Genomic DNA, 25,356 nt, shown 5'->3' on the forward strand with positions numbered 1-25,356 from the left:
AGATGGTGCGAAATCCCTATTCGATAGGTACACGAAGCCGAGGATCACAAGACGCCGTCCGCAGCACAAATATTCATTGAGGTTCAATGCATGCCGATACGGAGTGAAAAGAATAGACACAGTTAGATCGTGTCTGTTCATTACTGAGGCTTGTCAGAAGTCCTGTATTTCTAAACGCTGAGAACTATGAGGAGGAACAGAACCGAGAGAAATGTCCAGGATTAGAGGTTCTTGTGTTGAATCCTACTCGACTTCATGATAATTCCCTCATTCGTTTGCTTACTCCGCCTATGTACTTTGGACCTCCACTTGTTTTGTTCATATGCTCCCGCCACTCACCTTACCGCGAAAGCCGTCCCGTCCGACACATGAGTCTGTGTGCGAATGTGCGCAGCTGACCTACTCATCCATGCGCCCGTTTGCTTAGCCTGCCTTGAGTTGTTTTCTCATGAGCTCGGTGTGATCGCATCGCCAACGGGAATCACCAGAATGTCGTCGGGAGGGACGACTGGAACCCGCACTACTGAGCCAACGTTCCGCTCAACAGTGTTTGGTGTGCGGACGTTGACACTACACTGTGCCTAGCAGTGACAGACTTGTGAACTTCTTGACGCTACGAACGTGGACAATGGAGATCTGTTGTATAAATTTGCTTACCCATGTTTAAATATTACCGTCGAATTTCAAACCCATTTCCTTTTGACATTAGGGATTGTCGAACCTAAGCGTCACTCCGTTCGGCATCGGGAAAATCAACTGTCACTTCCTTTCGCGGCTTAATTTGACCAATATTCTAGGTCAATTAGCAGTGAGTCACACTGCCATTATTTTCAACATCTAGTGCGCCAATTCAGATGCACGGGCAGTGGAGTGCTGTTGCAGCACGAAATCGACGTCGGTGAACTGATGGACATGATAGCCCTGGAAGTTGTTTAAGAAGCTTCGAAACATTTCACTCTTTGGGATCATCCATCAGGTTTACAACGTTGATCAAATGCACAGCCAGGCGCCCATCACTACCTCATTCGGACTGCAGGACTATCGAGTTACAGTACATGGACACAAAGGTGTGATCACCCGTAAAGAGCAGGTACAGCTAGTTGTTATTATACCACACTTCGTAACAGAAATTGTTGTACAAATTACTATCGGCGCATCCCTATTATCGCAGTTCACCTATAATAGTTTGTAGGTGTTATGGGAATTATGAAGAGCGGATCCACGCAGTAGATCATCAGCACGGTACTATTCGCAAAACTCTGGGAGATACAAATGCTGCTGCTGGCCACGCATGAGTAGCTGACCTGCAGAAGTAGCGTCACCATCCTTCGGCCACGAATTCCACATCATACGACTTGCTCCTCCAGTGACGTTTTGGATGGGAGGTTCGTTTTCCTTTTCAAAACAGAATGCTTAGTGTTTGTAGGTAGTGAGATACCTAAGGCAGACAAGCCTCAACAAAGATGACGGTGTTTCTCAGCTTTTCAGTACAGAGTGATTCCATTCAGTTTTTTTTCCCGTTTACTGACTACACTAACGCAAAGCTACACTGTGGTCTTGGACACCTTTGGTTTTCAGAAGCTAGTTTTCCTTCTTTCAATCTAATTCCAGACTATAACAGACCCGACTCGTGCATTCTGAATGGTAGTGCCTTGCACCCACAACGCACCGATGATGTTACCTGGACTGGTGACTGACCAGCGCGGCGTGGCCAAGCTGATGCACCGGAATGGACGTTCTCACGATTAACTGAGTTTGGACCGCCCAACGGGAGGAAGAGGCCCATTAAGAAGTGCACAGTCAAAGCTGCCCTTGGTTTAACTGATCGCACCAAATGAAATCAAGCCCAGTTAAAATTATCCAACAATACGAGCAGTATGGTTCTAGCATACTTACCATAACTAACGAGTAGTCGAAGTAGCATTCCAAAATATAGTGTGTATTTCTGCGAGTAACAAAACAGTTGCACGGCAAGTAATAAGGGAGAATGAATGATATAATGAAACGAATGCAGTAACTGAAAACGGGAATGGAGTGGAAACTTGGTCGCTTAAACGTCATCTATTGTTTGAGGTGTGCGCACAAGCTGATTACGCACCTTGTCCAAGGGAGTGAATCGATCGCAAGGAGAAGTGGGATGAATTTCAGCATAGCATATCAACAGATAGCGAACTGTGGCTAGTTCAAATGAAAGACTCAATCCAACAGAAGTCCGTGTCCGGCAAGATGTGTCTAGCGTTTAGTTTGTGGTCGCGTAATGGGGGCGCCTTGCCAAGATGGTCCGGGAGCATGTACGGGTCTCGGTGAAACTGCCGGCCGCGGGAGAGCAGATAGGAACTGAGCCAAAGTAGCTTCGTGGTTCAGTCTGGCGTCTAACAGAAAGGACTGGGTGACTTCCTGCGGGTGACCGCACTGCTCGAGGTCCAAAGCTACCTTTGCAAACTGTCTTGCCTGTGAAAACAAATAGAAAAGGGTTGTAGACAAGAAATTTGGAAATAAGAATAACAAAAGAGTACAGGACAGAGAGGCCGTAAACGACCCATAGGATGTTTGCATGCCTATTGTTCGTATTTTCAAGCATCGGAATTCACATGGAAAGGGATTCAGATGTCACAGGCACTGAATGGTTACGAGACAGTGTAACTATCTGCGAAAACAACAGTATCCCTAGGCAACCTACTGCATTCACGTGTAAGAGAGCAAGTTGTTTATCTCTTTTTTTCCGTACTACCACTCAACTTAGATGTCACTTTAACTAGCTGTTTATTCAGTCTAGTGCACACCGAAGCCATGCTCTTCGCTCTGCTTAGCTTAATATGCGTATTTACGAATGAACCCACGGTTGAGTTATCTATCAAATCTCCATATCACCGTGGGTCATACTCGCTGTATGGATTTCGGACTTTAGGTATGGCGAACACTCGCAGTCCGCCAACAGAAAAGCAGTTTACTTCTAGTCCCCCTATGGGGGATGCGATTAGCAACTGGTTTCTAAATATACTCACTTATTAAATTACATCCACCTTAAAAAAATCGTTCAGCTTTAGTACCCTGCCGGTGCCTAACTGACATGTCACCCGAAGGTTGCACGAGGGTCGGGATACTGCCAGGTTGCCCAAACCTAGACAGGGGAGAAGTCGGACTCGAACCACGGAGCTTCCGGTCAGTAAATTCGCGCTCTAACCACTTGAGCCATCTCGCCACCACCATCGAGTTCCAAACACGCCAGCATCCCCATACCGTGTTTGAATCTCATTACGCAATCTTAAAAAATCCGTGTTTTGATAAAGAAGTGTAATGTTGGCTAAGTGGTGTCGTCATGCTCTTCCATGAAAACAAGAAACTCAAAACAACATGGTAACCGGTTCGGAGGGAGATTTTGGAGACCTTTTTTCGGGACAGCAGCATCTGAACTAAAAGATGTACCTAATATCCTACAGCTTGCTTTCTTAAATGTTAGTAAACCGTTCAACCAAGTCCTCAAACACTGTAAAACATTCTAGGAGACATGACCTCTGTGCGAGACACTGATGCAGTTTCCGATCACTATTGTTTTAACGGCCACAGATTTGCCGAGCAAACACTACGTACTTCACGTTCTTCGGTTCCAAACGACAAAAATTCACCTGTCACTGTCGTACACATTACGGTGCACACAAAGACGTGGATTTTGAGAGTATGGCTCTCCGATCCCGGTAGTGGTGAGTGACGATTACTGTATTCCCCACTTGTTCAGCCTTCATTTTTATCCATCCTACTATCGATATAGTGTGGTCTGCGGTGACTTGTTACATTCACATTCGCCTTTCACGGATAGACATCGACTGCTGTGGATTCCAGCGCTTTTTTGACACCATGCCCCTCCGTCGTGACATGCCCTCGAACCTGTTCGTTCACCGAGAACGCGGATGGGTAAGTTATGGAGCCTACATGGGGCCTGAATCCTTCCTATGGTTTGGCCCCTCGAGTGACGTAGCACAGGCGTTGAGGCTCCCGATATCCTCAAAAAAGTAAACTTGGTTCTGGCATTGGCCCAAAAATTAGGTTCCAGTTGGCAAACAGCACTTCCCTGCACTTTCAATGATTGTACTGGCTTGCGCCCGCTTCTACTGCATGTCGGTGGTACTGGTCTTTTATTTGACTCCATTCTTGATAAATTTGCGCGATCGTTACAAGGGGCTTCTTGTGGAGAGTCACCGGCCTCCAGTGACGTTTTGGATGGGAGGTTCGTTTTCCTTTTCAAAACAGAATGCTTAGTGTTTGTAGGTAGTGAGATACCTAAGGCAGACAAGCCTCAACAAAGATGACGGTGTTTCTCAGCTTTTCAGTACAGAGTGATTCCATTCAGTTTTTTTTCCCGTTTACTGACTACACTAACGCAAAGCTACACTGTGGTCTTGGACACCTTTGGTTTTCAGAAGCTAGTTTTCCTTCTTTCAATCTAATTCCAGACTATAACAGACCCGACTCGTGCATTCTGAATGGTAGTGCCTTGCACCCACAACGCACCGATGATGTTACCTGGACTGGTGACTGACCAGCGCGGCGTGGCCAAGCTGATGCACCGGAATGGACGTTCTCACGATTAACTGAGTTTGGACCGCCCAACGGGAGGAAGAGGCCCATTAAGAAGTGCACAGTCAAAGCTGCCCTTGGTTTAACTGATCGCACCAAATGAAATCAAGCCCAGTTAAAATTATCCAACAATACGAGCAGTATGGTTCTAGCATACTTACCATAACTAACGAGTAGTCGAAGTAGCATTCCAAAATATAGTGTGTATTTCTGCGAGTAACAAAACAGTTGCACGGCAAGTAATAAGGGAGAATGAATGATATAATGAAACGAATGCAGTAACTGAAAACGGGAATGGAGTGGAAACTTGGTCGCTTAAACGTCATCTATTGTTTGAGGTGTGCGCACAAGCTGATTACGCACCTTGTCCAAGGGAGTGAATCGATCGCAAGGAGAAGTGGGATGAATTTCAGCATAGCATATCAACAGATAGCGAACTGTGGCTAGTTCAAATGAAAGACTCAATCCAACAGAAGTCCGTGTCCGGCAAGATGTGTCTAGCGTTTAGTTTGTGGTCGCGTAATGGGGGCGCCTTGCCAAGATGGTCCGGGAGCATGTACGGGTCTCGGTGAAACTGCCGGCCGCGGGAGAGCAGATAGGAACTGAGCCAAAGTAGCTTCGTGGTTCAGTCTGGCGTCTAACAGAAAGGACTGGGTGACTTCCTGCGGGTGACCGCACTGCTCGAGGTCCAAAGCTACCTTTGCAAACTGTCTTGCCTGTGAAAACAAATAGAAAAGGGTTGTAGACAAGAAATTTGGAAATAAGAATAACAAAAGAGTACAGGACAGAGAGGCCGTAAACGACCCATAGGATGTTTGCATGCCTATTGTTCGTATTTTCAAGCATCGGAATTCACATGGAAAGGGATTCAGATGTCACAGGCACTGAATGGTTACGAGACAGTGTAACTATCTGCGAAAACAACAGTATCCCTAGGCAACCTACTGCATTCACGTGTAAGAGAGCAAGTTGTTTATCTCTTTTTTTCCGTACTACCACTCAACTTAGATGTCACTTTAACTAGCTGTTTATTCAGTCTAGTGCACACCGAAGCCATGCTCTTCGCTCTGCTTAGCTTAATATGCGTATTTACGAATGAACCCACGGTTGAGTTATCTATCAAATCTCCATATCACCGTGGGTCATACTCGCTGTATGGATTTCGGACTTTAGGTATGGCGAACACTCGCAGTCCGCCAACAGAAAAGCAGTTTACTTCTAGTCCCCCTATGGGGGATGCGATTAGCAACTGGTTTCTAAATATACTCACTTATTAAATTACATCCACCTTAAAAAAATCGTTCAGCTTTAGTACCCTGCCGGTGCCTAACTGACATGTCACCCGAAGGTTGCACGAGGGTCGGGATACTGCCAGGTTGCCCAAACCTAGACAGGGGAGAAGTCGGACTCGAACCACGGAGCTTCCGGTCAGTAAATTCGCGCTCTAACCACTTGAGCCATCTCGCCACCACCATCGAGTTCCAAACACGCCAGCATCCCCATACCGTGTTTGAATCTCATTACGCAATCTTAAAAAATCCGTGTTTTGATAAAGAAGTGTAATGTTGGCTAAGTGGTGTCGTCATGCTCTTCCATGAAAACAAGAAACTCAAAACAACATGGTAACCGGTTCGGAGGGAGATTTTGGAGACCTTTTTTCGGGACAGCAGCATCTGAACTAAAAGATGTACCTAATATCCTACAGCTTGCTTTCTTAAATGTTAGTAAACCGTTCAACCAAGTCCTCAAACACTGTAAAACATTCTAGGAGACATGACCTCTGTGCGAGACACTGATGCAGTTTCCGATCACTATTGTTTTAACGGCCACAGATTTGCCGAGCAAACACTACGTACTTCACGTTCTTCGGTTCCAAACGACAAAAATTCACCTGTCACTGTCGTACACATTACGGTGCACACAAAGACGTGGATTTTGAGAGTATGGCTCTCCGATCCCGGTAGTGGTGAGTGACGATTACTGTATTCCCCACTTGTTCAGCCTTCATTTTTATCCATCCTACTATCGATATAGTGTGGTCTGCGGTGACTTGTTACATTCACATTCGCCTTTCACGGATAGACATCGACTGCTGTGGATTCCAGCGCTTTTTTGACACCATGCCCCTCCGTCGTGACATGCCCTCGAACCTGTTCGTTCACCGAGAACGCGGATGGGTAAGTTATGGAGCCTACATGGGGCCTGAATCCTTCCTATGGTTTGGCCCCTCGAGTGACGTAGCACAGGCGTTGAGGCTCCCGATATCCTCAAAAAAGTAAACTTGGTTCTGGCATTGGCCCAAAAATTAGGTTCCAGTTGGCAAACAGCACTTCCCTGCACTTTCAATGATTGTACTGGCTTGCGCCCGCTTCTACTGCATGTCGGTGGTACTGGTCTTTTATTTGACTCCATTCTTGATAAATTTGCGCGATCGTTACAAGGGGCTTCTTGTGGAGAGTCACCGGGGGTCTATCTACACACTCGATAAATCCAGAGTGGCAGCAGCTTTAGGGTTAAGCGTGAACATCTATTTTCACACAGGCTGGGTATTTGGTGAACGTCGTGAATTAACTTGAGCGATATTCAGCCACACTGGAGTAACGTGGACTGGCCAGTGTGACTATTCAGCGATATCACTACTGTTCTTCGCTTCTGATAGCTTACAGATGATCATGCATGTATCTTTTTTGTCCCATACCCGGGGAAGATCTTCACCGGCAATGAGAAGAAAACCAATAGTGATCCATGAAAACAGCGCAAATGACTTTCCCGAAGTCGGAGTTGTTCGTCCTGCAGATGAAGTTGAGGTGTTGTGAACTAAAGGTTTACTATAAAATACTGTCAACCAACAACGGCGTATCCGAACAATGACAACGGTCGAAATGACTTTCGTCGAAGGGTGGTCTATTCTGGAGAGGAACCGCATCTACTGACCACGCAAGTAAACACCACTAAACACACCAAGATTTACGATGATAACAGAACAGGCTTTGGAGACCAAAAAAGCAAAAGTCACTATTAACATCTAGAAAAGCCATTGTTATAGGAGGGGAATCCTTTCGATATCTTGAATATCCTTCTAACTAAGTGAATTGGCCTGTTTGAAGCATATTCAGTTAAAAACGTTACAAACAAGTAATTCAGCTACATTCCAACTGAGTCTTCTGAATCAGTTAACGAAAGTTTTTATCCCCGCATACGTGCAAGCTGGCGTTTCTGCAGTGGGGCACTCAGAATTTTCATTTAACTTATGAGTAGTGTCACATAGCGGACAGCACAACTATCTCTGAAAGGCCACTGGTCTAGGAAAGCTGCTAAAAATCAATAAAGCAGTATTGTTTGGTTTACATAAACCTTACACGTACGCATTAGTATAACAACGCTTTGCCAAACTAGCACACACCTACCCATTTACACCTGAAAGTTCAACAACTGTGTAATCCGTCGTTCGCGCACTATGCTGGGGCGAGCTCACCTGCATAACAAACACCAACAAAGGGACACTTTCAAAGTGGTGACATTGACTTCGGATAAGGGCCATCTCCATACTGTTGATGTCAACTAGGGGCTAAACATTTATGATGGAGAACGTTGGACGCAGTTGTTGATTCTAGGTTGAACCAGTTAGCAGTAGCCCTTGATGCACATACAAAACCAGCACCTCTAAACTACGATTCATGATTCGACCTTGGAGTCGCTATCCTGGTTGGCTGAGAACCTCGGAAAATCGAGATTTACATTACAAACAGGTCTTATGCTATACGAGGGGTTTCCTATAAATCGTACGAAGAGAAGTCATCCAAAAAATGTTCTCCAACCTTATCGAATGACCAGTATACGTAGCAATGAATTTAACTAGGTGGCGGTGTCCCAATTCTCAACAGGCAACGGCTTCGGAGTCCGAACAAGCAACACAATTCACTGGAACAGCCTTTGGTTAGGTAGCCAGTAACGAAAGGCCGACCGAATTTATGCTACTGAAGTTTCTCATCTATGTCCCCAGAAAAATTGTAACAGTACAATGTCTTTGGAGCATACATAACGCATCAAACACACATAAGCGATAGATCACCATTCAAGTCTAGCGCCCACTTTTTGGTAGGAGAGGATGAAAAGTCGCCTTCTAGAAAGAGTTCCGATACCAGGGGTTCCAATAACCGAAAACCAACAATGTTCTAGCCTCACACAATACTGATGGATCCTGTTTGTGTTTTGGGTACAGGGACAGACTAGAGCCAGCCTATCATTGAGAACACTCCCCCTTCCCCATCTGGTAACTTTTGCAAAAGATCTCATGAGGCGACACTGAAATGGGGGCAGTTGGTTACGGTTGACAAGCGATCTGATGAAAGGAACCAAGAAACTGGCGCGTAGCATAAGACATCAGTGGGACGGGGCGATCTGTTTACGGCTTTCGAAACCGATCAATGAAACAGACCAAGATGGTTTGTTCAAGTCACTCTTGTCACTCGGTACACCCGAGTTCATTCACGTCCACATTCAAATCCATGTGCGAAAAACCAGTCCGTTTTATACGCGACGAAGGAGTATGAAAACTTATTCGTACCCATTTATCACGCATGACGTGTGCTGACCATATTGCGGGATTTGTGGACGATGAAACCGGAAATCACAACTCAGTCAGAAAGGCAATAGAGAAACCAGAAACACCACGGGTCAAATTCAGAGTTTGGAAATTCATACACAGTCAGTAAACAGTACCGATAAGGTCATTCGCTATCTGTTGAATCGATCGGTGCGCAAAATGCCAAACCAAGCAGTACGGGTGTTGTGTGATTTAGTCAGCTGCAGACCGCACACCAGTTTTACAGGTTCCAGCTAGCAAACTTCATTCACCGAGGGTATAAAGAATCGCAAATGAGATGAAAGCCTGGCCGTTTCATTGTAGGCACTATTAACTAGACAGTCCTGTACTGAAAGTAAATTGTTCCAACTTTTTATCCTAATGAGAGTTAGGATCGATAAGAATCGGACAGGACAGCTCTGATCTCGTCGTCGGTGTTGCTAACCGTTGCCACGCCTAATCAACAGAATCCCATTTAAAGGGATTTAACTTACACTAAGTGTTCACCAATTCCAGCAGCTCTTATTCCATCAGTTATATTACACAATGATGAGTGACACAAGAAAGAAAGTGAATCGAGCCGCGCCCTAACGTTCTCGCGTTATATTTGTACTTCTCGGTGAATAAATGCGCGGATAAACCAAAGTTAGCAGCCACTGTCATTCACTCCACTTTCCGACCATCGCCGTAGCAAGTACGGGACATTGTCAAAGACGAAGTCGCATTCAAGACTGTCAACCATATCACCACCAACAAACTGCCACGCTCAACGTTATCCTGTCGAAGAGGGCGTACGTGTGTGCCAAAACGGAACACTTATAATCATAAACACAAGGCCGACAAGAGAAACGTTAGCCATACTACATTGCGATGAGGACGACCAGCATCTGCGCGAAGAGTCATAGGAAAAAATGGGGATAAGTTGACCCTGCTTAGAACAAACGTTTCCATTCACAGGCTGTTAGGCGGAATTCCACACGTATTCCGCTTTACCACTCGCACTCAGGTGCTGCTACGGCCGGGAAGTCCACCATACGCAAGGTTGGCGGAAAATTCGAGACGCCTGTGTCTCGCAGGTTGCCGGCGTTTAGAAAGTGAACCTACATTACTGTCGACCACACAAACAAACCTGCGAAACCTCTAAGCCACATCATAAAACTACTCCTAAAAATCTGACAAGTAACTTATTTAGTTTTTATGGGTGATTTAAGGGGGAAACTGTATCTTGATGTCATTTCAATTCACACTTCTACGCTTCTAACGAAAAGTCAAGGTAGCAGTTACTAAGACGACGATCTGACGCTCAGGATTACTGTGAGTTGTGAAAATACTCCCTGATATTCAAATTTGTTTGCGCTCAACTCAATTTACCTTCAAAATTTTTCTGCGAACATACCAACAAACTGACCACAGATTCTTAGATTGTTCCAACAGTGACAGATATTATTCTGAAAGACCCATAATTTGAGCATACAAAAACCTTGAAATGTTGATATGCCAGCGGTGTTTTTTCAGTGACCTTTTTAGAACTGCAAGCTCTGTGCACCAGCGACTCGCTCACGTTTTCCACACACAATCAGTTTGCGAACCAGCTCCAGAAAATTGCCGGAAAACAATTTCGCATTTTTGTGCATCGCAACCCGTGCCGGCCATTATATAGGCCTTCACTTGTTCCATTCACCCAGCACGAAACGAGCGGTTGCACAAACACCTATGAACAAAGTAAACAACATTATGGTTCCGGTTATGGACCCCATTCAGCCAAACAAGTTGAACAAAGTCTATTATTGCTCTGCATACTGTTGGAAGACAACGACATGAAAACTGTTCTAAGGAGCTTATCGTCGCACATCCAAAAACGTTCTGCTGGGTTCATAATCAGATGCAGTCAGATCCATAATTCACAACGACGGATAGACATCAACAGGTGTCCGCAGTTGACAAACAGCGAAGAGCTCAACGCAAATTAAGACCCAGTCGTTTTTCCTGTGACGACCTCACAGACAAGTCGGACGGAGGCAAAAACATTAAACTTGTGATTTGACCGTACTGAGTATCATCGGCAATCTCTGCAGGGCTTGGACTGGGTGTCTTTCAACAACCCACCGCCTAGTTCCCAAAGTAATATCCATACTATTGCACCAGATGTCGCTGGGTGAGCGCAGTTAGTCACGGAAGGATCACATAAAATCCACGGAATGCCGCGTCCGGAACTATAATTGGCTTCAGCATAATCCTCAGGCATATTTGGTCAGTCTTTAATCTTCGTATCACACCAGCGTAACCCCCTCATTCCTCATGAACCAGGGCCTCCAACCTCGACCTGGTGCTGCTTGGAGCTAAAAGCATCCCTCCTTCCACACGAAACAAACAAACAAACAAAACATTGTGGGTTTCAAACGTGCAGTTGGCCTGCAGAGTGGTGAATCTGGCGCATAGAACTATGATTTACGGAGAACAGCAAGTGGTCTGATTGCAAAGCCAGCTGATCGGTGAGCTAAGTCAGCTGAGCGGAACACGGATCCTCTGTAATGGTTGTTCTTGTGTGTGCATCACATGACCAAGGTTATCAAGGGAGATGGAGACCATACTAAAAGCATGTAGTCTCTTCGTTGTATTCGACTATATGGAATTGACATGTTTTTCGGCTTTTCGGCTTGTTAACTTCCGAGAAGATTCCTGTTAGCCAGGAAGCAACGTTTGTCTCTTATTAGGTTCCGGGCCGGCGTGTGATTAGGAGAGCATAGCAAATTCCCCATCCAACTTGATTAGGTGATTCATGTCAATCACATGATCGGCACTAGTATCGAACAGGCCAATCATGTGGCAATATATCTGCTCTTTTAGGCTCAAGCAGAACATCTTAGCTGCTCAAAGGATTGCTAGCAATAACGGGTGTTTATCCGCGTAGTCTATTCCGTGTGGGGTTATGCACGAGGTGCTTCCGTTCACAGCATATACGGAACGACAATCTGAGACAACTCCAGAAATGTACAGTAGAAAATATTGTCCATATATATATATATATATATATATATATATATATATGAATCACGGTGAAGTTTATGCATGCACAGTAGAAGTTCCGAGAGCTTCTCCACACGGAGTCGTGATTGATGAAATAATAAATGGGACCTATGACGTTCAAATCACTGATCCTAAAAATCGCCCTGATCTAGAAAGGGTAGAATAAAACTGCTCCTGTCTTAGAAAGGGAATAAGCATACATGTTCTAAGGTAAGCCAACTGTTGAGCTACGCTGCAGTACACACCTCTTCAAACCCGAGAGACAACGGAAGTCGTGAAACTCGGAAGATGCATCAGATCAGACGGTGCAACAAACAGATTCTCTGCGTTAATCTCACAGGCCAGGATCACATTTGCCCGTTTGTGCCACTTGTGGCCATGACCACAGTACCGACTGTTTTTGGGAAATCCATAGAACTGGCCTTTGTTAGAAAAGGAACCTGTGGTGAACGAAGGACTATTACAATCACCGTTGAGTTCCTAGGACGATCAACTACGTCCAAACCACTGGAATTAGGATTCCCCCTACTTCCTCGTGCAGAACTGAGAACACGAAATCCCAAGACATCTGCGGAATAATCAAAGGCAAGCGGATGTCCAACGCGCCGTAGTCAACTGCCATTACCATAAAGCAATACTGGATGCATTGCACCGTCTTAGACTCTGTCATTCACCAATACCTCAGAGACAAGATCGGAACTTTGAAGCTTGAATTTAGTCAAACACTATATTCTTTCTGTTTTTGATTTTGCAAAATTTACCTAGCATAAGGTTTCTTTCCTTCGTCTAAGCAACTACCGTGTAAGAGACTGTGCTGATTGATCACGGTATGCGTGCAAAGCACACGGACCTGAGGGGTTTTACTGTTTAACGGAAGTAGCTTCATCATTCAGAATCCAGAAGAATAAATGAAACAATATTGCTGAATTTCATTGGTGCGAGAAAATGAAGATACAAGCAAAGACGCACCTTGAGGAAGTCGTGGGGAAAAGCAGAGACCGCGACGACTGCTGTCTGTTCGGACAGGCGATTTGAAGAGCCACCAACCGGAGCGTATTCGTTCAGGAGTAATTGTACAAGATGCAATTGTTCGGCCAATTGCTGCTTGGCCTTGTCCAGTGTCAGGTGAGAAAAGCCTGCGAAGGAGGAGCAAAAAGAATGCCTCGAAAGTTGCCTCAAACAACTGTTGGGTTGAAGCCACATAAACCAACGTTCAACAAAACAGTCTTGGCATTGGTGCACTAAAAGCAGAATTTAAAAGTATCTGGATTGCAGGTTAACAGGACGTTTAATCAGTCCGACGGAATTCACCCAAGTTCCCATCGGGTCATCGTGTTTAGTATAGAGACTATAATATACTAGACCATACTACAGTTTAAAACAACCGGCGAATTCGAACAAAGGAAGTCCGAAAGGTCCAAGTATCGTAGAGCCAATCAGAGAGTAGATCAATCATGGCCGAACAGATTTGAACATCCAAAAAGGTATGAAAGAGAGGAGAACAGCGGTGTTTGCAATATAAAAAACGAGGATTTCGCATCAATAACGTATGAGGTTGGTCTTTGCGGATCAACCTCCACGAACAAAACACGCCCTGTACTCAGCATCTAAGCGCGATGTAAACATATTTATGAAGTTATCCGTCACCCCCACGTGACAATTTTAGTGAAAAGTGCGATTACTTGTGGATTGCCACAGGCTTCTGAAATTACAACTCAGAAACTGGTTTAATCTACAATATATGAGAACATGAGTAAGTTGATCCCTGTTGCTAATTGCCAATAGCGCATGCGGTTCAGCTTGACAGAGTGGTCACCTGTTTGAGGCGAATGAACATTGGCTCTTGGAACAAGACAGTGCTTGTCCTGCAAAACTCAGCCATCACTTATGAAGAGCTACCTGATGCGACGGAAGAACCATTCATTTACTGACACCCTAGTCACACAGTTGCAATCGACTGCCGCACTTCAGAACACACATTGGAAATTCAAAGTTTCAGCTGAGGGGAATGTCAGTGGCTTCGACAACCATCAGTCTGTTCGCTAGGTTGGGCCGGCCATCAATCGAAATTGTTCCACCAAAAAACTTCCTCAGCCGATAACCTCATGGGTGGTAAACCTAGGTGGCGAGATGGCTCAACTGGTTAGAGCGCGAATTCACTGACCGGAAGGTTCGTGGTTCGAACTCGACCTCCGTCTCTCGACTTCCCCTGTCTAGGCTTGCGCAACCTGGCAGTATCCCAGCCTTAGTGCTTCCTTCGAGGAGCATGGCAGCTAGGCCCTGGAAGGGTGCTACAGCTGAACGATTTTTTATTTTAAACCTAGGTATTACTGAGCAGGTTAAATTGAAGTAAATTAAGGTAACACACATGAAAACAACAACACAAAATATCAACCTACCTAGCGATGAAACGTTTGTGACCTAATCAGAGATGGTACAACCCAGGAGTAAGCCTGATACCTATTATTCGGCGGTCAGTTCATCCGAACACACCTCAAACATTGTTGCAAAAAAAATCAGTTGATAGATTTATCCAACATGATGTATCTTTATTTTACAGCGCCCGATCTACTTTGCAACCTACATGGTTGGCATGGGGGACGAGAATCTGGAAGTACGGACAGGGTAGAACAGATGCAACAATTATCTACCTTCACGGACTGGAAGATATATCCAATCGGTACTATGTATCACGTGACAACGATGTGTCTGATCACAAAGCACTGACTCACGTGTTTCTGTCAGTCGACTACCGAAGGCCACAAAAGTACTTGCGATAACGGTACAGGGTAGCTTTTGTTGGCCAAGGATTTTGTTGACAGACGATTTATGTCCATTCCCTACTATTAGGTTTATTCCGATAATCCAGACTAGTGTCAACCCGAGAGACGACCCCGATTTTCTCTTAGAGATGAGCCACTGCAAGTTTTGAGAGCTTTAAGTCGTTGTTAGAGAGAGCTAAAAACACAGTGTTTGAATACTACGGTGAGAAGAAACGTAACGAAATGAAGCCGTTCCACACAGGTCAGGCATGTACAGGGCAATGAAGAAATTACTCCAGCAAATCCTGGAGGACGTACCTCGACAAAGCGTCGAGTTAATAATTGCATCTATGTTAACCAGGGTAACACAAATCTAGGGGTTAAATAGCGTTTTTAGCAATTAATACACAACCCACGACTACGCCACGCTAAAATGTAGGAAGAAGGTCGAAACTGTATGTCAGTGGTGGTATGCCTTGCGTGCAAAGAAACTAGCTGATTTTCAGCTACATGGTGCTTTTTCTGCATCATACTTCTCAAGCATTTCCCACCGTTCTCAAACGACTACCGCCCGCCAGCCCACCAGCTCAACTACAACGAGGTGCGCTACAACACCTGACAGATGTCTGCTGAATAATCCGTTGTGAATCAGCAAATAAACAACTAATTTTTCCGCGCCTTCGATAGCACAGCTGAGGCAAAGGTGCTCCTTTGCACGATGCGCTAATGCGAATTCCCGACAGGAATCAAAGACAAACCTCACTAGGTCAGCGCATAAGCACAATGGCAGTGAAAGGTCGTGACGAACGGAGACTGGTTAGAGTTGCTTACCTTGAAACGACTCCTGAGTAGACATGGCCACCAAGTGTGACCGGCAGTGAATGAGCTGTCCCATATTGACATGAAAATACCCACTAGTTGCCTACTAACACAGCAGTTACTTTATGAATACAACACTGAACCGATGATCAGACTGACAACTTGTGCTCAGCGGAATTAGACATGAATAAGGGGAACAAGTGGATGCTTTGATAGCATCCCGTGGAATAGGAGCGAGACGGACCAAGTGGTTAGAGTGCGAATTTACTGACAGGAAGGTTCGTGGTTCGAACTCGACCTGTGCCTCCCGACTTCCCTTGTCTAGGCTTGGGCAACCTGGCAGTATCCCAGCCCCCGTGCTTCCTTCGGGTGGCATGGCAGCTAGGCACCGAAAGGGTGGTGCAGCTGAACGATCCCGTGGAATCAATCATTTCAAACTGGGGTAAAAGTATCCACAACTTCACACTACATAAGGTTACATTATGTGGGAGACACTCGAGCCGCGCAGAGCAGCAGACAGAGCCAAGAAGAATACAAACCATTTCTCCTCCGGGTTCGATATCAGAAATAGTTTGTCGAAACGCTTCTGGAAAAGCAATCCAACTTGAAGTTGAGGTCAGCCGTCACTGCTTTGAACTGGTCTGAAAGCTCAGTGCATCTCTATCTGAGATCGCCGAAAGAGCATCACAGTTCTTGTACAAATATGAATGAGAAGGTATCCCGACATTACCGCCAGCGCACTTTCTGTTGCCGGGGGTCACTTCCCGTTTACCCAAATCAACGAAGGGGAGATGTGAAACATTTTATCCTGAACCTTTCACTCACGAATCTGACCCACAATCCAGTATCATTTGTTTAGGGACCCAGACACAGTGTAGCAGGTTTCCTGAAAACATTGTCTGGAAACAATGATTAAAAGTCTGACGCGCTGGCCAATGCGTGGAGGAATTCGTTTAGCCAGAAAATGGCGCACAACCTTGATTCTTAATACTACTGTTCATATTAAGTTCATTTGGAACCATATTACAGAACCTGGCAAATTCTCACTAGACCCAGTCTAATTTTTAAGGCGTTACCGTAGATAGGAAGTGACGGCGTGAGGTTCGGAGGCACATCTCCAAATACAGGTCTTAGCAGCGCTCAGAACTTGAGAATTAAGTAACCCGACGGCGTGGTAGCTATGTGCAAGAAAAACAAAAGCTGCTCAAAATACATGAAGTAGAAATAGCGACCCAAAATAGGCGCAGAAGGATCCATCAGGGTATCCAAAATGTTCTAAAAAAAACGTACGCAACGCGGGAGCGAGGGCTAGACAGTGAACGGACAAACTGCTGATTGTGAAATACAGCAATAGATAAAAGATGGACTTACGTGCCCTGTTCTGTGGAATCTGTAATAGACTACGTGCTCTGCTTTCGGGCCAACCAGCCTGCTTGGTCCAATCAATCAGCATCCCAACCAGAGCGTCGAGCTCCGCAGGAGTACGGGCAACAGGTTGAGGAAAACCTGATCGTTGTTGTGAAGCACCGGTAGGTAACCGCGGTTCAAATGCGTGGATCGACTTGTTGGGAATGGATGGGTGGGGATTAGTGGACAACACTACTCCGGCTACAGAATTCGGACGTTCAGTCAAACCTGCAGCCTGAATGAATGAGGGAGATGATGAAAAGCAACAAAAGCGATGGTCCAGAGAACACACCAGACGCTCTCAAGGGAGGTTTGACAAGACAAAAGCTAGATTCCGAAAGTCATCAGCGAGAGAATAGTTTCTACTGCTTTGTGAAGCAGAAATGTCTTACAGGCATGAAATATACGAAAGTTTTTGTTCCGTGAGCCTCAGGGGCACAAAAATATGGCGCAGTGCCGAGGAGATGTCCGCTGCATTAAGTGGTCGAGCTAGGCAGTCACACTAGTAAGGTCACAAACGTTTAGATTTATGGGCATTACCTGTCTGGAAAAGCCGTTTCTAGAGAGGACAGCGGTCAGTCTAGGTTTCGACCAAGGAAGCAACCCAACCGGTATTATTTTTGTCCAGTTTGTTACCAGGACGCGTAGGTAGCCGCCGAGTGTTGAGTTGGGATCAGAAGACAAGGCAATCCAAGAGTTGGTAACTTCACTGAAACATCACTATGGTTGGAAAACTAAGTAGGTGTATATTTGTCTTCATTTGACCCTTGATGAAACGGCCACAACCGCATCAATAGCCTTAAAAGCATAAACATCATCATCATTTTCATACAGACTCAAGATGAAACCCTAGGCTTTCTAGGACTGATCGGAACTCATCAGTTTAAACGATTGGCCGGGTGGGAGATACACGGTCATTAGGAACACTAACGGCCTTCGGCTGTTCGTCCATGAGATATGTATGACGAGTCAAATACGAAGGTCAATAGATAGGGTGTGGTGTGGGGGATAGCGTGTACGATAGCCCGATAGGCAGAGCACACATCCAGTAGGCGGCGGTTTCACTCAACTCTGCTCCATTCATTTAGTGTCTTCCGTCTCAGCCACACTACGTTAACTTGGAATTCGCATTTCAACTGTTTCAGTATGCTAGGCGGATGATCAAGTTGGATGGCAGTCATGATACTTCGAATCAATGCCTCCGGGGGTCCAATAACTCTTTGCTGAAGTGGTCGGAGTGGTTGTTGCCGCAATGCAGAAAATTTCAATTCGCACACAACACTGACTTGCACAAAGAGTCTTCACACTAGTATACGAGGACGATAGTAGTCATACAAGGATCTATAAACCTTAGAACGATAGTCACACCCATAGCTATTGTCCCCACGGCTACCTGACTTATTGGACTATAGCAACTGATGCAAAGAGTGAGCGCAAAACCAGTCACCATGGCAACTCAATAACAGGTATTTGTTGCTTTCATTGTCTTTTTGATGGAAGACTCATCAGACCAGGCGACGGAGAGTTTGTGTCCTATCCGATAGAAAGAGAGGACTGATGAATGTGTGTAGTCTTTGTGTGAACGTGTATGCAACACATGGCGGAATCAGTCGGTAAGCCCTTTTGTATGGATGACTTAAACTGTTGTTATTGAATGACCAAGACGAACAGAAGTTTTCGATAGAGTCAGGGTAGAACGTGCGTGAAGCGATCCACAAGTTTGCCGCACGAGAAGCCGTTCTATAACCACTACGCTGTCCAAAGGTGAATAGAAGGCTGGCCGCCCAACAAGCGTTACGGTGCTCGCTGACCATAAGACATCAAAATACACTCGAAGTTACCTAAGAATACCCTGAAGAGTTCACTACGTTTAGAAATACTTCGGCAAATCTCCAAGACGCCAGGGAATAGGACAGTGAAACAGTGAATCCATTTGGGAAGGAACCCATGTAACAACAGATTTGAGTGAGATTTAAAGGAACGGATCGTGCTATCTGTCTGAGAGCAACAAACAGAAATTCATCGAATTTTGGAAAACGTTCGGACCTGAGACGACCTGAGACGACAAGGCAAAATGAGCGTAGAAAGAATAGCGTTTTGTAAAACTCCCGTTTCGGTCGGTGCTGATAAGAACTTTCAAATAGTGAAGTTGGTAAGTTAGTAGTTAGAGCTTAACCAAGCACTGTTTGTTGTGAGAATCTGTAACAACAGACCAGGAATGACAGCCAAAGGCAGCAGTACAAAACTATGGATGGTATACGCACGATGTCAGTTTCCGCTAAAGTAGTAAGCCAGATTGTAAACATAAATCTTATCTGATCAAATAATTTCGGTCTTTATCTGATCTGTTAACCAATCAGATTTCCAGCCGTCGTCCAATATTGAAGGCCCTCTCCGCCGAAACCATTTCAGTAAGGAAGGAGAAAGTCTGTCAGGTTTGAGGTAGACTGTCTCCACAGTCTCAACAGGAAAGGCTTCTTGAGGACAGATCACTTTCAGTAGTTCAAAGATCACTGTGACTCCGAAGTTCTGATTGCCTACTTGAACAGCAAAAGGCATGTAATGGAATTAAACACTCGATTGCAAGTTGAGTCGTTCTAAACCAAAAAATCAACTGGATCGCAGCTGATTCTCTCGTTTATTGCACACTTTAACCGAACGTTCTGAGCGGAGAACAGAACCGGCTGGAGGATATTATGCAACCTTGAAAGTAGTGTGTTACGTCAAGAACGACACTTCGATACCTTGAGTTGCCTAAAGTCAACGTTCGTCACGGACCTTAAAGCTCTTCCATTTATTCAGACACTTGGCCATATCACATCCTCATATATGCCCATGTATGCCGTGGTTTACTCACCCCATAGTAGTCGCAGAAATACTGCGCATCAAGAAAAGTCACGACATGCACCGTACTGTATAAGTTAAGGTTGAAGTGAGCTTTTCAACGTCAACAACGTTTTCTGTGAAATCACTACCGAAAGAAAGTGTTCGGGCAGTGCTGACCAGTAGCTCAAACAATGCTGAGCTTCATTTGAACAGAATACAATGATCCCTGAATGACCAGTGTCTCGATTGAAAACCAAGCGTCGAACGGCTTCCGAGGGGGAAGAATAGTCGGAAAGGACCGAGTCAGACTACCAAGTGACCAGTAACAAGCAGGGTTAACGATATCATCTCTCACTAGGATTGGATGTTTCTTCAATGCAGTCCGAAAAACCACTAACAGTTACGGCTTGACTTACCTCGAAGTTCGGTACCGAAGAAGAAAGGGAACGTCCAGGGAGCACTCCCAATCCGTTCAATGCATTGGCCGCATTGGTCCCACTCATAGAGCCGACTTGCAGCGACTGGTGAGGTGTAAATTTGGGATGGAAAGCAGGAGAGAAACCGCTTGTGGTGAAATTCAAGGCCAATGGACGAAATGGTGGTGGGGCGCGCGGATACTGAATAGACTGTTCGTTCGAAGGTGATGGATGGTTAATCGGAGGAGACGTAGAAAACCCATCCTGTACAATAACCGTGGAAGGGGGAGTCAGTTGCCCTGTGTGCTGCTTTAGTGTGGATTGTGTATCCCGGGTGTTCACTGGACTGGAAAGTAGAACGTTGCGCAATTCCTCAAGATCATTGATTGTTTTTAGTTCCGCGTTTGCAAAAGGATCATCTGGACCGGTATCAAAATCACGCAGGTACACGGTAGATTCAGGCACATGCTTTGAGACGTTCAGGAGAGAGGGTTCGCCGGGGGTCATTGATGTAGAATTCGTCACGGTTCGATCTGGTTGCAAAACGCGTCCGGAGAGTAAGTGTCTGGCAGCTACGGGCATGTTTGGTAGGGGCTCTGGAATGGGTTCGGCTTTATCTATTTTTGCTGAGCTGTCCGATGGAACTGCAACTTTTGACTGGGGGTCACTCTTATCCGGTTCAGTAGAAGTTGTCGTTACGGCGACCGGTTGCGGACAAATGGCAGCTGTTGGTGTACTAGAACCTATCCTGGGGCTAGATGGGTGATCGGTAGGATTACTAAGCGACACAGGAGGGGAACATTCGACACACCGTTTCTGATCCCAATATTGCTCGTAGTCTGCTAGGATCTGACGTTCCAAAATAAAGTCATACTGTAAAGTAGAAAATGTAGAGCGCAACGTTCAAGAGACCTATTCATGCGTGGTTATGAGTGCCTTTGTTGAATAATTTACTTGAGAAAATGACAGAGAAACTAGGCATGTATTTATGACTGGGTAGAAATCTATGACCCCAGGTTCCAATCGCAACAAACATCTTTGTGCAGATTTATTATCATGTGGGACGTTAACCAATTCTTACCGCAGTTTTGTGTCCCAAGAAACTCGGTAGCAGGTGCGCGGAATGCAGACCCTGGAGATAGTTATCAGGGGGAACGTAACCAATTCTTACCGCAGTTTTGTGTCCCAAGAAACTCGGTAGCAGGTGCGCGGAATGCAGACCCTGGAGATAGCTACTCCAGGAAAAGCACTGCAAATCGATGATAACATCAATTTAGTTTGATGCCTGAAGTATTCAAGTTCATAACAATCCAGGTAATCAACTGTTCACATTCAGAATAAGGTTCATACTGATCTTGATGCATAGACACGGAGCTGGAACCTCGTGTCTGGGATTTTGCTGAATCATGGGAGATTCAGGATAAACCTTATCTACTTGGAGTCACAAAGTCCTCAAATATGGGAAATCTTAGTCTGCGGCGATTGTTATATCAGGAATTGACTGCAAGCAAAGGTTCGTATTACAGTCTTTATGCGATACGGCACTGCTTAGAAGCACTAGTGGAGTAAACCGGTATTTTTGAGGTCATCAGCGCGAATATCGTGTGGTTAAGAGACAGTATGGACCAGTGCCTACAGATATTAGGCAAAAAATTGAACAATTGTGCACGACAGACGACAAACCGTTCAAATTAGAAACATGGGTGTTATTGTCAGATAACAGATTATACCATGAAAATGATAAGATTATTAATGCACACAAGGAATATATCGAAAGACATCTGTACTAGGGCGTTGGGTGGACGTCTGAATGAACTGATAGAACCGTGTAACCACTTTAGAAATAAATCCTCAAAAACAACCTTCACACCAGCCTATTTCACTAGCCACGGTGTTGATCGATGAGAAAATGAAGAGATGAAAACTGACATACGATTGGACAGAAAAATTATGCATGGACTGGGAACGAAGAATGAACTAAAACATGCGTGCTTACTTCATATTCTGACAGGGATGGTGGCGCATATGCATCGATATCGCACTCTGGGATATGGGGGACCTTCGAACGACAAACAACATCCACTTCAGCCACCATTCTGGAGTCCCACGGAATGACCGGTTGCTGCTGCTTCTGTTTCCGGTATTCTTGATGGCGATGGCGGCTGTCCATCGACTACTAGACAAACAGTCGAAGTAAACGCCATTAAACCATGTCCATCCAGAGAGGATCAAATTCGTTTCGTGACATAGCGTTCCCTTTACGACTTTGTAATTGGTAGCATGTAATTCAGACTCTGATGATGAGGCTGAAAATGGAAAAAGTACTTACGTGAGGGAAAACTCCAACCAAAAGAGAAACAGACAAAAATAAAGTCGAGCTCAATATAGCTAAGTGGTTAGGGTTCGGACTTGTTGACCGAAAGCTTCCTGGTATAGAACCAACCCCGACAACTTGACTGCTGCTGTCTAGGTTTAGGTAACATTGCAGCATCTCAGCCCTCGCCCTTCCTTTGGAGTGACACGGCAGCTACACACCGAAAGTATGTTACGGTTGAACGATTGTTGTATTTTATTTACCATGGAATCTGTTTGATGTAATAACGTACACCGTTCTAGGGTTGGACGCTCATGCGTCATCCCAACTGGAGTAAAACGGGGAACTCCACAACCAATTTCACGCCACATCAACCATGTCGCTTTACATGATGCACACAGCAGGGTGAGTGAAAGCATGCCATTGATAGTACTGTTCCCGAACTCACTTATTTCTTCTTATCCTCTAACCAAGCCAATTCAAGCCTCCCTCTTTCTCTACCCGAGTCCCATAAATAGGACCGACGGCTTTGTTCTGCATGGATAACACTCAGCAACAGACCCATCTAAAATAGTGACCCTTAACACGTGGAAATCCACTGTCTAACTTGTCATACCGGTGCATTCAGCTAGGACTGTTATTCGTGTCTTGAAACAAGCAGGATAGCATGCTGTTTTGGACTACATTCAGGTACCCACATATGTTCGTCAGAATCGGGAATCCAGAAGTCAGAGTAAATGAACGCCTTGTCATTCCTCCTGCTTCTGCTTGCACACCACTAGTAACACGTGAGCCGTCGTGGGTGGATGTCGTGCAAGTGAGAATTGAAGTCACAGCTCAAGCAGAAGCATCGCTTCTTGACTGGGCACCTGCTGATAGCGACCTCCACACGGTTCGTTCAGTAACATCTGTAGGAGAATCCCGGGAACGAGCGTGTCGCTGCCTTGCTGAGAAGTTAGGTGTAAACAAGACATTTTTGGTGAACAAGCGGTGGCACCACCAAGACATCCTTGACATCCGTTAAATACATGCTGCCTGAATACGTGAATCCGAGATTGCGGTTCCGTCACACAATCGACCTTTCCTACGCCAACGGAACATATCAGGTGCAACCATCCAAAGGTCCCGAGGGGGGAGGCGGCTAAATGGTTGGAGCACAAATTTACTGACCGGAAGGTTGGTGGTTCGAACTCCACTTCTGCCTCTCAACTTTCCCTGTCTAGGCTTGGGCAACCTGGTAGTATCCCACCCCTCGCGCTTTCTTCTGGTGGCATGGTAGTTAGGCACCGAAATGATGGTACAGCTGAACGATGAATTGATAGTAGGGTGTTATTATCAACCTAAGTGATGAGGCTGATGCTGCGCTGCTTGACAGGTTCTGTACCAAGAGCTGAGCCTAAAATGAGAATCAAAGGCTCCTGCAAAACAAACAGGAGGCGGAACGGCTACTAGATAGTTGTCTGCGTATGTACCAAAAACTGGCGCAGACGTATCCAAGAACAGACTCATCATTTAGAGACGAAAAGCAAACTCTCAGCTCACATCTGCAAATGATACAATGAGCTGGCTACTTCAGCCACAGTTCGTCTGGCCTGCTGTGTCAACCTCACCATTCACCGCCTGAGAAAGTCGAATCCTGTCTTTCTTTCTGATTAAGTGTCGCAGCTGAGCGATTATTATTTCGTGTATATCGTTTCGTGTACTCTTTTAACTCTTTGACCGCACGATACCAACTGAGGGTCAAGCCCCGGACCATAATAGAGGTCACATTGCTATCACTCACCGATGGCGACTAATTACTGTGTAAACCCCAACTATGAACTTACTTTCTTCCACTCTTGTATGTAATAAAATGCTGCAGTTATGTTAACTTTGTTGATAGTATAGAGATTTTATGATTTCTCAGTCGAAATGTTGCCTTATAAATGAAGTCAATCCATGCCGAAAAGCCTAGAGGCACTGTAGAACTGTTTCATCCGCGTACTCGTCGTACAGTGGTTGCAGCTGCCGCAGTTCCGTTCACCGATGATTTGGAGAAGGGGGTAAGTAGCTGCGCATTGCAGGCGCGTTTGGAGAAGGAAGTAGCTGCGCATTGCAGGCGCGAGCTGCATAAATCCAGCAATATCAGTGGGCTGTCAAGTGGGGGGTTGGAAAAGGAGGGAGGCATTGAAGGCAATAGCTTTGATGCACGAGCGCCATTGAGGGCGCGACTTGGCCATGTCTGACAATGTCTCCAGCCATTGATGTGGCCCGTCTCGGGGTCTCCATCCACGAAGACGGGAATTACCAGCCCAGCTGAGTTTGCTGGTAATGGCTTTCACACTTCGCTGCCAAGTCATTGTTTGACCGCCTCTGGCTCTCTTCCACCCTTCACGTGGTTGTGCGAAAAGAGCCCTTCGAGGAAGTCGGTCGACTGACATACGCAGCACGTGGCCAAGCCAGCGCAACCTGTGCAGTGTGATCAGTTCATCTGTCGAGGGTGAGTTATTTCTCCCGAATACCATTCGACGTACTTCAGAATTGCTGATCCGGTGTTCCCACCAGATTCGGGCAACGCTCCGAAGACATCGGTGGTCAAACACTGAAAGTCTTTTGACGTCCTCGGCGCGCAGCGGCCAGGTTTCT

General features: G+C 45.6%; 1 protein-coding gene across 1 annotated transcript; it reads right to left on the reverse strand.

The window, feature by feature from the left end:
• Positions 1 to 1,946: 1,946 nt before the first annotated feature.
• On the reverse strand, positions 1,947 to 22,725 carry T265_04129 (hypothetical protein; the record flags this gene model as incomplete). The annotated part of the gene is made up of 6 exons (XM_009168787.1): positions 1,947 to 2,451; positions 5,136 to 5,291; positions 13,157 to 13,323; positions 17,140 to 17,410; positions 20,418 to 21,290; positions 22,414 to 22,725. The coding sequence occupies 6 exons, from the start codon at positions 22,585 to 22,587 to the stop codon at positions 2,233 to 2,235; spliced, it is 1,860 nt and encodes a 619-aa protein (XP_009167051.1).
• Positions 22,726 to 25,356: the final 2,631 nt, after the last annotated feature.

Source organism: Opisthorchis viverrini (assembly GCF_000715545.1).
Source record: "Opisthorchis viverrini unplaced genomic scaffold opera_v5_65, whole genome shotgun sequence".
Taxonomy (NCBI): domain Eukaryota; kingdom Metazoa; phylum Platyhelminthes; class Trematoda; order Opisthorchiida; family Opisthorchiidae; genus Opisthorchis; species Opisthorchis viverrini.